The 13,225-nt window shown below is 34.3% G+C and overlaps 2 protein-coding genes and 1 long non-coding RNA gene across 9 annotated transcripts; 2 read left to right on the top strand and 1 right to left on the bottom strand.

The window, feature by feature from the left end:
* Window positions 1–2: 2 nt before the first annotated feature.
* LOC114875687 (tight junction protein ZO-1) lies at window positions 3–12,491 on the bottom strand. Of its 5 annotated transcripts, none has more exons than XM_029186267.2 (18): window positions 12,402–12,491; window positions 12,030–12,213; window positions 6,579–6,748; window positions 6,257–6,459; window positions 5,756–6,187; window positions 5,621–5,681; window positions 5,390–5,540; window positions 5,175–5,326; window positions 4,804–5,098; window positions 4,411–4,582; window positions 4,119–4,344; window positions 3,882–4,056; window positions 2,158–2,367; window positions 1,714–2,073; window positions 1,402–1,637; window positions 612–801; window positions 101–513; window positions 3–38 (listed from the first exon to the last, which is right to left on the bottom strand). In XM_029186267.2, exons 2-18 carry the CDS (start codon window positions 12,180–12,182, stop codon window positions 35–37), a joined length of 3,603 nt encoding a protein of 1,200 aa, XP_029042100.1. In that variant the 5' UTR covers window positions 12,183–12,213; window positions 12,402–12,491; the 3' UTR covers window positions 3–34. The 5 variants fall into 5 exon arrangements, with proteins under 5 accessions (XP_029042100.1, XP_029042103.1, XP_046144846.1 ...); XM_029186270.2 differs by lacking the exons at window positions 12,030–12,213; window positions 12,402–12,491 and adding exons at window positions 7,170–8,319; window positions 9,126–9,479; XM_046288890.1 differs by lacking the exons at window positions 12,030–12,213; window positions 12,402–12,491 and adding exons at window positions 7,170–8,319; window positions 8,590–8,658.
* On the top strand, window positions 8,595–9,118 carry LOC114875689. The gene is made up of 2 exons (XM_029186277.2): window positions 8,595–8,902; window positions 9,016–9,118. Exons 1-2 carry the CDS (start codon window positions 8,595–8,597, stop codon window positions 9,062–9,064), a joined length of 357 nt encoding a protein of 118 aa, XP_029042110.2. The 3' UTR covers window positions 9,065–9,118.
* Window positions 9,555–13,170, top strand: LOC114875691. Of its 3 annotated transcripts, none has more exons than XR_003789272.2 (5): window positions 9,555–9,647; window positions 9,730–9,846; window positions 10,302–10,421; window positions 11,588–11,689; window positions 12,315–13,170. It is a non-coding gene; the product is annotated as an uncharacterized LOC114875691 (long non-coding RNA). The 3 variants fall into 3 exon arrangements; XR_006830149.1 differs by lacking the exon at window positions 10,302–10,421 and adding an exon at window positions 12,056–12,205; XR_003789271.2 differs by lacking the exon at window positions 10,302–10,421.
* Window positions 13,171–13,225: the final 55 nt, after the last annotated feature.

Consider the following 13,225-nt stretch of genomic DNA (forward strand, 5'->3'; position numbering starts at 1 on the left):
TCCCCCATTATTAAATTACAGATCCTTGCGCACGTTAACTGTACAGGAAGACATTTTCCATTAATAGTCAATATTTAATTAATGTAACAATTATAGTTACCTTGCGCTGTAATGATGTACAGGTTTTCGATACAGTTCAAAGGCACTTCCTCTTTGTTCCCTGCTTCCGGCAAGATCTAGCCCGCTTGGTTCTCTGTTATGCCCTGGACTAGTTGGGAAACTTTGCGTTGGTCCGTTGTGTCCATTGTTTACAACATATCCATTGTGATTCACGTTACTTCTATTATGAGAGAGACCCAGGCTCAATTGGCTGGCACTATTACTGTGACTGTGAGTTGACATTGGCGGGCTACAATGCGCATGTGTGTGGCTCAGGCTATGATTGTGAGCTGGTGTTGAGAGATGGCTTAAATTGTGATGAGAATTTCCAAGATTTGAATCATGTCTATTCGGTGGTGGAATATTGTAATAATATTGTCCGCTGTTGCGTTGCACGTTGTTAGTGCCTTCTGCCTAAAAGAAAATTGACAAAACTCTTGTTTTCATATATCACACCTTTTACCCTGTAGTTTCTCCTTTAATTTTCTTTCAAATAATTTTTAGTTACTTACATGAGAAGTAGCAATAGAATAGCTCTTCGAATGCTGGTGAGTATTATTCCCCTCGTTTCCATTATTCTCTGACTGTGCCAGGTTTGCTTGAGGTGGCCTGTAGTTTTTTGGTTTTGGAGGTGGTATGGGTTTGTATGAACCTCCAGGTTTATTTTGTGGTAGTGTGATGGATTTGTAATCGGTCGTGCGGCTACAATATATAAAGCAAAATATTCTAGCTTACAGGAAACACGAGGGATAGTATTAAATAAATCATATTAAAAAAGAGATATAAGCTGCCTGCAAAATAATATTTAATGATACAAGTAAATAAAAGAAATTGTTAGTATAGTACACAGAGAAAACTACAAAATAAATATTCTTATAGCAAATATTACTACATGCAAGAAAAATTAAAGAGACTATGAAAAGGCCACGTGTGCACTTATGCTATTCACTTGGAGTAAAATAAAAATAAAAATAAAAAAAATTACAATGCAACAGAAAAATTCAAACTAATGTATCACGACTGGAAATATAAATTCTACAAGTTCTCCTCAGTGGTCGAGGTTTTCGAGTCATCAGTCTAAAATAAAAAGGACAAAGAGAAAGAATGGAAGATAGATAAAAAAGTGTATACATTTCTGTAATATATTAGTTGTTTTGAAAATTCATAAAAATATTTTTTTCCAAGTATAAAAATAAACTGTTATAAAAGTTTTACAATAGATCTTTTTAACCAAATGCACTATATTTGTGTTACTGAAAGCTAGTTTCCCATCACCTCAAAAATACTATAGCAAATACACACCTGTATTTGGCATAATCGGTACGTGGTTGGGTCTCGTGGCTAGGAATCGGTTGTGCTGTTGATCTGGTGAATCTGTAAGGATCATGCGACCTCGGTGGTGCACCACTGCTTTTTAAATCATCCGGTACATTAGGACCTAATCTTCCAGTAGATGTACTTAAACCTGGTGCTCCATAACTAGCGTTCCCATTTGTATTATTATAGGAATCATATGAAGACATGCTATCATAGCTTCCCTATACAAATACATATTAAAAAAATCAATAACATTTGTGTAATAATTAATATAAAATAATTTTAAGTAATTCATACCGCTTTTGGCTGAGCTCTTTCAAGCGATGACGTGGCATTAGCTTTATGAGGTGTTGCATTTATGTAATTTGCTACATCCAAAACGGAATCGGTTTTATTAAGCAATCTTTCTTGAGCAGATCTTCCAATAGTATTTCTCTGTTGTTGTTGTTGTTGCTGTTGTTGATTGCTTGGCTTTGCATTACGGTCTACTCTTGGAGGTAAATCGGGAGGACTATGATGAGAGGATCTGGGTTCAAAGGAGCCACCTAGATACTCTGGTGATCCTGACTGATTGCTAACTTGTCCTGACAAGGAGAATCCGTATTTTCCATCTCCCATTCCTCCTTGTGATCTTCTTTTTGGTTGCTCAAATGATTGCTGGAAAAATAAATATTTGTGTTATGTTGGTAAATCATAGTTACATCAACGAGTATTTGATTAATTAAATTAAATTAGGTTTACCTGATAAGTTGTTGAATATGGTGGTGGTGCAGCAATGTCATCCTGCGTTGCAATACTTGGGTCAGAGCTGCTTTTCAATCTAGAGGGTGCACCCAGAGCACCCGGTAAAGCTGGTGCCGGACTGAGTTCCAAGTCACTCTCCGGAGAGGAAGCATAGGAGAGGCGAGATGTCATCGGGAATAGGAAGTCATCCGAGAGTGCTTCTTCCGGCTATCATCGCAGGACACAGAGGACGACACATTACAGCGGTTTATGCTCTATTTAACCCTTTCAGAATTTCCCTCTTAACAGCACAGTGTAAAAATGTTTAATAAAGAATTAAAATTTTGTAGAACATTTGAAAATACTTTATACATAAATAATGTTCATCTGAAAGGGTTAAAATTCAAACAAAGAACAAATACTTGCCATTTGGTTAAGCTTAATTCTTAAAATCAGTTAAGGTATTTTCAAGATTACAGGATCTGATTTATGAAATGTTTCTAATCTTCCCAATTGAGAATATTTGATTTATCGTTGAATTTATTGGGAAAATTAAAAAATTCTTGACGATTACTCAGCTTAGGAGAACCCAGGTGTAACAGCAAAGACATACAATACCACCAAACATTCCGTTAGTTTTGAAAATAAAAATGAAGGATGAATGATGAACAGCATTTCTATGAAATTAATTTGATTGAAAGATCTCGTCAAATTTAATGTATTATTTATTCAATAACATACAGATTCTCCACTCTGTTTTTGTAAAAATTTCTTATTAACAGAAATTTGTTGTGAAATTTTTAGAAGGATAATACATTAAGTTCTGTCAACAGATGAAGTGAGAAATTAGAATCTTATTAATCATATTACAATCGTTTATTCCTCGTGATTTCCCCATTGAATCTATCACTAGAAAAAAAGAAGTTTATTTTAAAGTCGTCTCTTTTATACATGTAAAAAATTATAAAATTTTCTTCTTGGCCATACTGACTAGTATTTAAATACTTATAGAGTATTAAACATATTATGAGATTATTTGCCTTACAATGTACAATAATATATAACAAAGCTATGAAATAATGTAGCCATGCAAATTAAATTAAACAATAATATATAAGGTGTCTCGAATATCTCAAGCATTTTCTTTCAACTTAAAATGTTAAAAACAGTAAATTAAAATTGATTGATATTTACGTTAACTAGAATTATCAGAAAACTTGTATAAAAAGAACTGAAAAAAAAAAAGAATCTTTCATATTATAAATTGATACAAAAACGCTTTGGGAAACTAGCGATAAATCTAATAACTTGAAACATGATAATCAAGACACCTAATTAGGAAAAGCAGGATTTATATGTAGCCGAAAAATTGCTCACGGACAACGTCAGAAGTTAAAGATGGATAAGAAGGTAATGAAAACAATTTGTCCGTGTGATATGTATCATTTTCGTTCACGTCATGGTACACGATTTCTTTTGAAATCGGCGGGGGCAGAGGAAGGGGAGGTAAATCACGAGGTTCACCGGACGAATGACATGGCTCCCACATCATTTGTCGACCATATGGCTATAATAAATTATTATAAAATAATTCTATCAACTGTCCAGAAGCAGAAATTCCATTATTTTTCTGATATTTCATCCCCAATGTTTAATTTGAAGAAAAGAAGAATGACTTTATTGAAAATCGTACTGTGCAGAGTTAGCATTAAAAATATTATTACAGGGTCAACAAATATTACCTTAGTTTGACTCATCCAAAGTAATCCCTGTTGTTGTCTATCGATCAATTCTCTCAATTTCCTATACCAAGCTTCCGGTGTGGTCAAGGTAATCACTGCGCTGAAGATATGGCCCCAAATTTTATCTAACTTCTGACATTGTTCCAGGAGCTTTTTACTGCTTTTATGCGCCGATCTGGACAAAAATTCAGATTCTTTTTATTCACAGAATTGAAAATATATATTAAAATTACTTACTTAGGAATTCCGGCACGCATCTCCTTAATAATTTGTTTAGTTTCAGCTTTCAGAAAAATAACAATAGGGTAGAATTGCGCGTAGTTCAATCTATCCACAGCATTTGGAGTAATATCTAATAAGGCATGCTTCCCTCTATCCATCACTTCTCTAATAGCACTCAGTCGAATGATCCCTGATGACTTCGTGTTCTTCCCAACGTTATCATCCAACTGGTTTTCCATTTCTGCAAGAAGATAAATATTTTTTTAAGTTTAACAATTTAATATCTGCTAAAGATTTATATACTCACGCGGCGATGTGAATTTATCAGGAAAGTCTTTTAAGAGTTTTTCTCTAGCCAGGTCTGCAACAGGACCAAATAGTACAACGGGTCTGACAAAACCAGGATGTCTTAGAATGACTCTTTCATAGGCTGGAAATTTGCTAACGCTGTCAGAAAACACTACGTCGTCCCAGTGGTCCTGGAAGACAATATAAAATAATTTTAATGGTTATCGGAATCAAGAATCAGAGCTGTCCCTAGAGTTAGTGAAGCCAAGAGGCAAATATTTAATTAGAAATGACTGTCGATACCTAATTCGATTAACTTTTATCAAACGCTTTATCAAGTATCCCGTTTGCCTAGTGCTAGGGACGACCCTGTTAAGAACCATTGTTTTATATGATAATTGGTGAAACCTACTCTTCCAAGAGATTTCGAACGCCTATGACTGCTTCTTCTTCTCCTAAAGAAGCTACCCCTACTTTCACTGGCACTCATTTCCTTCTTTGTAGCATTGAATTGTGCAGTTGCTAGTTCTTCGGCTCGGGCTTTATTCGGTATTATTCCTTTCTGTACTTCCTGATTGTTCCTACCAATACGGAACACTTGCCACGAACCGACCACACCATTGTGTAAAGTATCCACTACATGAAATACATCTCCGCTGCGGAAACTCATTTCACCTTTTTGTGGTTGTTCATAATGAAAGTGAGTTCTGTAACATCGAATGAACATAAGAGGATGCCTTTTAAGTAATTACATACACTTTAGGTTATTTAGAAGATGCTTACTTTACATGAAAAGAATCACCCTTTCCAGATGCTACTACTTGATCATATTCTTGTCGTCGATGTTGAACTATTAAGTCAATTTGTTCTTGAAGACTGAGTAAGAAAAGAACGGCTTCTTCTCTTGTTACTCCTTTCATATCCATATCATTTATCTGAAATTGTTAATAGATACGTTTAATTTTAAGTTCTCATTTATCTTCTTGAAAGAGGATTACCTTTAAAATTTTATCTCCAGGTTGTAAGCCTTGTAGAGAAGCTGGACTTCCTGCTTGAACCGCTGTCACAAAAACACCCGTCTCATTTCCACCACTTAGGCGAACGCCTACTGATCCTTCTTTTTGAAAGGTAATGAACCGAGGATCTGGCCTGAGAATATTAAGAATTATCATCAATTCTTAAAACAGAAGTTATTAATTAACATTTTTATATTAAAAAATATAACTTACATTGGAAGTTTATTCCTAGATAAATCATCATCATAGAGCTGTCTCCTTGTGCTGTAATAATCTGAAACAGGTGTATAAATTTTTCCTTCAATACTATATTAACTTCCAAACGATAGTTTGTTTATAAAATCATACCCTCTGGTCTAGGTGGTGGTGGTCTAGGAGGATCTACAGTTGGAGTAGCAGGAAGATCCAATTGACTAAGAGAAACGTCCATTAATGGTCCCCTGGCTCGACCCCTAGGAACAAGATTACTCTTGTCCTCTATGGGCTGTCTCGTTGGAGGTGGAACATACAAGTTTTGACTACTGTAACTAGTTGTCCCAGAAAGATATTCCCCAGTTTCGCTCTTCGCTTGCTGTTGAACGTGACAGCAGGAATTGTCCCTGGTTACCACTATCGACAGTCTATCTTTACACTGATCCATTAATTTTTTCGCTTCTTTCAGACTCATGTTGTCAGTGGCTACGCTGCCTATTCGAGTTAAAACATCTCCTGGTTTCACTCCTGTATTCTCTCGAGTTACCTCTTTTACATAGAGACGGCAACCAAGGACAATTCCAAAGTCTAGAATAAGAAAAGAGAGATTAATGAAATGCTTATCGAAATTGAATCTGGTTAAAGTATGCTGCTTACCATCTTTCTTATTGTTTCTTGTAAGCGTCAGTCTATGACTCTGGAGCGTAGAGTTCCCCAGAGTATTGGAAGAATTCGAAGATGCTCTGCGTTTAACTACTAGTAGCACCGTTGATCCTGAATCTCTCAGGACTCGAATCGCTGCTCCATAATCAGCACCCTCAAGTGATATCCCATTTGCAGATATTATACGATCATTCACCCTGTAATTAAAATGAAGGTAAAACCACCTTTAAGAAATATCTAATTTTCGACCATCGTCCGATTCAGAAAATCATTTAGTCAGTTTTCTGCAGATAATTATCCATATAAATCTTCTTACTGTAATTTTCCTTCAGCTGGACCAGCCTTTAGGACATCAGAAATTGCAATGGCAGGATCACCGTTTGTAAAATGAGGATTATCCCGGCCACCGGAAACAGCTATTCCAAATCCATAACCAGGAACACGGGTGACAGTTACGTGATGGACTTCCCATCCTCTATCCCCGTTCTGAAAAATTTTTAAATAGATTATTAATGGAAAAAATTGTATCGTACATTAGAATACTTTGTTACTTGTCAAGTTTCAATGAACCCATTCCTTTTCCAATAGATAAGAATGCAAGAAAACACGTGAAACAGTAATTGGATGAAAATTCTAAGGGTTCTTTAACAGGATTCTTCTTCTACTTAACACATACTTAACTCTACCCTAATTGTAGACCACATTTTATTGCAAGTTGAATGTTTAATGATAATTATTATTTTAAACAATTATTTTACAAAATACCAAAATTTTTAAGAATCCTGATCCATCTCAAAAAAAAAAATCTTAATTACGCTCTTGTACATAATAGGTCAGTATTTATCATTTTAAGATAACAGTAATCAGTGAGTTCATTTATTTCTGCTAAATTGTACTTAATTCGCACCTGTATATCAATTCCGGCGGAAGTATTGTGAATAATACCGTGAGTCGTCGAAGAAGAATTCGGGGAATTTCCCGAATTCCCGACACTCACATTATTATCGTTTCTCTCCATTTTGGAAAACTTCGTTTCGAAAATCCGACGTTTTCCTTTTCTAACACTTCTCAGGAAGCATTTTTATTACATCTACATTCTTTTCCTTTTTTTGTATATTTTCTGCATTATATTTGCATTTTTTCGTTGCACCTATTTTCAGTTACATAGCTAATTTATCAAAATTAATTTTGATTTTTTTTTTTTTTTAATTGTTAATGTTTACAAAATGCGCTTTTTGTAAAATTTTGTTACAATAATTTCTCATCTTTTTCGTAAGCGTTTTTGCTATACGATTATTGCCTACTATTTTTAATTAGAATTCTTTATCGCAATCTCTGTTAGAAAAATAAAAATGGTAAACGTTCTGGCGGAGTTTTCCGGCGCATAGGCGTCATAAGCATCGATGTAGGAGCTAGCAATCCCACGTGCATCCCAGATACATCCAACGTTTATATTTTTTTTTTCAATCCTACGATAGTTTGTACTCTAATGGTAAGCTACACCATGATATTTTATTCCAGAAGATCGCACAACCTCATTTTTACACGAAAGAGTTTTCCCAATCACATTGCGTTCCACACTGATGAGCTGCGTTCAACATGCGGACAATTCAATGCAACGCGCAGTTATGGAATTCCATTTTCCTTTCGAGTGCTTTAGACCTTCACTTTCTTCATCGTTCTAATTCCATATTTTACGCACCGAGTTTCTTCATTGATCTTGAAACGTTTCGTCTAATTAATTTTGATTTCCTGGTAATAATCTCCTTTCTCTTTCCTTCGTTCATAAACTTCAATTCTTTTTATTACTATTTTTATAGTTACTGCTTGTGCGTATTTGAAAAAAATATTATCTCTTTATATTTCCACCTAAGTCATTCATCTTTCAAGTAAAAGAGCTTTTTATCGTACGTTTTGTTATGAACAAGAAATTCTTTTAAAAATTTCCTGGTTGTCCTTCAGAATTACTCCGAACTATTCATTTAGCTTTTTTGCACTTTGCTGACTGCATCAATTCTGTCTTTCATCGGTGTCCCATTATCTTCTACCAAATAAAACTGTAAATTTATAAAATGAGACGTAAAACAAAAGAATTCACGCGTCCATAAATTATTTCGAATTTACGCGCGTTTACAAAGGACAAAAGAATTTGAAAAAAAACAAGTTCGAGGAAGTATTTTAATTTTTTATTTGTATCAACTCTCGTATTTCAGAAATATCAATTTGGCTAAATAATAGAGAAAAATATTTATTAACTTCTTATCCTTCTTTCCAGTTTAAATTTTAAAATTTACTTCAACAATTCAAGGTTACAATTTTAAGGTTACTTCGAATGCCACTTGTTGCTCGGAAAAGCAAACAATCAGGTCGGAAGTTTCCATGCCCGAAGAGTTTCACCGCTTTTATCATTGGAACTTCCATTTTCCGAAGGGGAAAATCATTGTGTACACTTGTGCATTCTCAACAAGTGGGAAAAATGTGGGGAGAAAAAAGGGATCTGGCTTCACACGAAAAATCACTATCACGTTGTCAGCAGAGAACGAATTCCAATCATCCGAGTCACCCTCGGCCAATGGAAAGAAGGACTATGAGAAATTTGAAAAAAGCAAAGAAGCATTGTAACTTCCGCATCCTTCAGAGGTAATTCATTTCGCAGTGTTTCTATATTTTACAAAAATTAATTTTACTATCAACTAAAATATCTAAATCTAGAAATAGCATAGCAAACGATAACTTTACATTTAATCTTCTAGTATCAGAAAATCAAAGAAGAAAGATTATCCACAAAGAAAATGGCATTAATCTCGTATGTCTTCCTCGAACAAAAATAGAAAATTACAACAATATCTAAGAAATTCCTCACGATTATGGTCGAATGAATTTTCATCGATGCCCATAAATCTCAGTGTTTACAGTAGGAAATCCATAATCCACGTATCGGCATTCCAAACAGCACTGGCACTTTTTAACATCCACCAATATTCCATGTATAATCCCGTACCGAAAAACTTTATTATCTTCGCATACGTTCATTCACATAGTTGAAGAAATCACGAGGAAATGCACACAGGAGAGGAAGAAAAGGGAGACTATACGCATGTGGAAAATTAGGAGAAATTCTTGTTCCGATGACTCGAGCGTGGCTTGGCTACAGCAGGCGGCAGGTCGACGCAAATCGGATGAGAAACGGGCTTGGCGGCTATGGGGAAGAGTACAGAGCCTGCTCGAGTGAACGCGTCGTGAAGAAGTTGGAAGTGGAGGGGAGTCAGGACCTGCGCCAGGGGACCGGGGTACGGTGCTGAGGCGTACAACATGCGCGTGCCTGCACACCGGTTTTCGGCTTCCCTAGTGATGGGCCCGATCTCTCGGGACGAAGGCTACCGTGGTATGTATTCAGTGCTTATTTCATAGATTTAATAGTTAATAATTTATAAGAGAGCATCTTACTTAACTTCGTGGCCTTACAGAGTGTCATTCTTCATAAGAATAACGGTATGCTTCATTAGCGCCTAATCACCCCTTAGGGACGAGGAACTAACTTCAGAGTCAAATGAGCTTTACTACTTTTCCATAGTAGAATTTAGGTACTTTGATTTATTTTAAGATTGTGAAAATTTATGTTAGATTCATTGTTAATGTAAATGTGTTTATTGTGAAAGTCGATAGTGAATTGGTATATCCATGGGATAAACCATTGGTCTTTTTTTGTATGGGACACCCGGTACATGGAGCTTGCATCTGGATCCAACGCACGTGCGCGTAAATCACGATGAATGCACTTATTATCAGTGGTCCACTACGAAATGCTAAAAGTAGCGAAACTGGCGTATAGAAAATAAATAGTACGTCCAGTAATACCTGATTCTAATCAATTTTCTCTTGTATACTTGTCTGTGTATTTATTTATTACCTTGATATATAAAATTGTAAATGTAATGCTAGATTAAGTTTTAACTTTGTGTTTTTAATTATATTAGAAAATTAACAAATTGTAATGTTAGGAAGAGGTGTAGTGTCAATTTTTCATTTTGTATGATAGGTACCTATTTTGTATTGTATTCAATGCTATGTGCTACCTGTGAATCTGAGGGTAAATTAGAATAGGGAACACAAACGACTGATACCTGAGCCAAAGCGACACATTCCAGCTGCTTGTAAGGTGTGTCATATTCCAGTTAAATTGATGCTTTTCTTTGTGTAGGTTTTTAGCGATGGCTTTAAGTTACGAGCCGAGTTAATACAGTATTTTTATAACGGAATTGTAATTCTAAATGAATATGTATTAAATAATTAGATAGAATGTTTTTCAGATTTTAAATAAATTTTTAAGTATACAACTATTTTGAAGAATATTACATTGCATTACTATTCGAGGCATATATAATTCTATATCTCCATCAAATATTATAATAGGTTTGAATTTTACAAATTTTAATTACTATACAATGAAAGTATCAATTATGGGCGGTCACTTGAACTAAACCCTTTTGAATATCACGCTGATGCTAAAAATTTGAACAACGCCATCTAATAGTTGGTGTCGGCGTTTGCTTTTTTAGTATTAGGCTAGCAGAAATGCGAAGAAGTGGCACAGAGGTAGTATACGTATGATAAGGACAGACACCCACCCACTTTAAAATGGCGTCACTTGAACGAAATTCTTACAACAGAATATAATTAATTACTCATTTTCTACGAACAATTTGTACACTTTTAGAGTTGATTATTAAAACAGGAGATCTTGAAAATTTTCTCATGTAAATTTCGTACTCCTTCTTTATGCAATTAATAAATTATTCATGTGTTTAGTGATGCTGCGATAATAACTGACACAGGGTGTCACTTTTCGACAGTTTATTTATTTCTTTAGTTAATTCATAGACTGATTCAATAGCTACATTCTCGTATAACTTTCGTTAATATTTTCCCCAAGAATAATTAGTTATTTACGATTATGCTGACGTGTATGAATTCATTAATAACTCATTAATTACGTAAAGAATAAGTGCGAAAGTTATACGGTCGCCTACTTTAATCATCCCCTCTAAAAGTGCACAAATTGTTCGTGAAAAATAAGGAATTAATTATATTTTGTTATCGGTGGTGATTTAGTTCAGAAGACGCCATTTTGTATGCTACCTCTATTCCACTTCCGTACATTCCTACTAGCCTGATACCAAAGAGCAAACGCCGACACTATCCGTTAGATGGCGTTGTTCAGATTTTTAGCGAACCGCGAAATTTGTATAGTGTTTTAAAAGTAACCTGAAACTATTGTTCAACGTGTAATAAATCAGATTTTCTAACATTGTTTTTTTCTTCCAGCTTCGACCATTTGTGCCTGAATTCTTTGAAATAACACAAGACGGAAATAAAATAATTCCAGAGAAGATGATGAAAATTTGCAAAAATTTTTAAAGGAAAAAGGTACAGAAGGTGAATCATAGTATGTTGTTTAAATATAAAACATAATGGTGTTTTATATTGATGCAAGAAACATATCTACTATAGGTTTAAGATTATAATAAAATAGTTCCAGATTACTTATTAAACAACTAATTACTTAAATGTTTAATATAAATAATTAAATTTAGTCCTAGTTTAATAATTGTATGTACTTATAAAATAACGTGTGCTCCTGAAAAACTGATTTGTAATTGGTGGTGTACTATTACAAGGTTTACACACAGATGATGCATTGCAAAGTAGCTGATATGAAAAATGAAGAATTATAAATTATCTGTCCCTGGACAAATATATTACTCACCCTGTATTTTCTTTTATGACTTCTAGGTTGACTTCCAGGCAGGAGAAAATTGTCTTGAGGCACATACTGCTTTCTTCTGGATGAACTCTTCTTTAAATCATTCCTCTTTTTCTTCCTTTTCCCATGAGGAAGTAGTTTATCAAATATCTTCATTTTTCTATTTTCAACTGCCTTTGGTAGTTAACTATATAGAAATATAAATATTGATATTAGCTTTGTAATTTTAAAACATTTACAACAAGAAAAAACATTTCTATTTAACTATATTTTGTTCACTGTTCACAGTTAAGAAATCATCACCAAGAAAGCAGATTGTATTGGTATCACAAAGGAAGAAGTCTATCATCAGAAAATAATCTTAGGACAACTTACTTGGGACAATTTTAAGTGGAAGAGTATCGAGCACAAGACACACTGAACGCTAATACGAAAAAGAGTGATGAGAAATGAAGAGATACCGATTTGAAATGTGGGCGGCTTCGTAACACGGCTTATCATAGCGGGTGTTGCTGATACTGGATGAGCCGATGGAATCTCTGTAATTCTACGTTGCCTTTGGACGAACGATCGATCTGTCGACGAAATGAAGCCCCAGAATCACATACTGGCTTCATATTCTTCGAATTACATATACGAACGTTTCTTCACCTTCCACGTTTCAATTTTACTGTATATCAAATATGAAAAGAATTCTTCAACTAGTTTTAAAGGGTTGAAAGTAATGTAGGATTTTTTTAAAAATTCTGAAGGCTCTATAACTATTTAAATTGATGTAACTAGGCAGATTGATCTTCCATAAGTAATAAGTTTTCTTGTTATTAATAGAAAGATTGTAGTCAAATGAAATTGTATCGATGTTGCAAGCTAGTAGCTTTAGAATTAAGAAAATAAAATATTAAAATGTGGAAATTCAGATTTTGTACATGAAAACTTAAGGTTTATTGCTTATTAGGCACTCAAAATTTATTAAACAACCAAATAATATTTGTCAATGATACAAATTCTAATAATACAATTCAATGAATGTAAAAAATATACAGTAATATCATGCAAAACAAATCTCCTCAAATCTGGGGACCGCTATCTGATAATTATGAAAAACAACGAGAAGTAAGAAATATTTTTAAACTATAACAATTTTAAATAAACCAAATAACTTAAACGATTTATATCTTTGTCTTCTCGTTGATCTTCGC

This window comes from Osmia bicornis, chromosome 15, assembly GCF_907164935.1.
Source record: "Osmia bicornis bicornis chromosome 15, iOsmBic2.1, whole genome shotgun sequence".
In the NCBI taxonomy this organism is placed as follows: domain Eukaryota; kingdom Metazoa; phylum Arthropoda; class Insecta; order Hymenoptera; family Megachilidae; genus Osmia; species Osmia bicornis.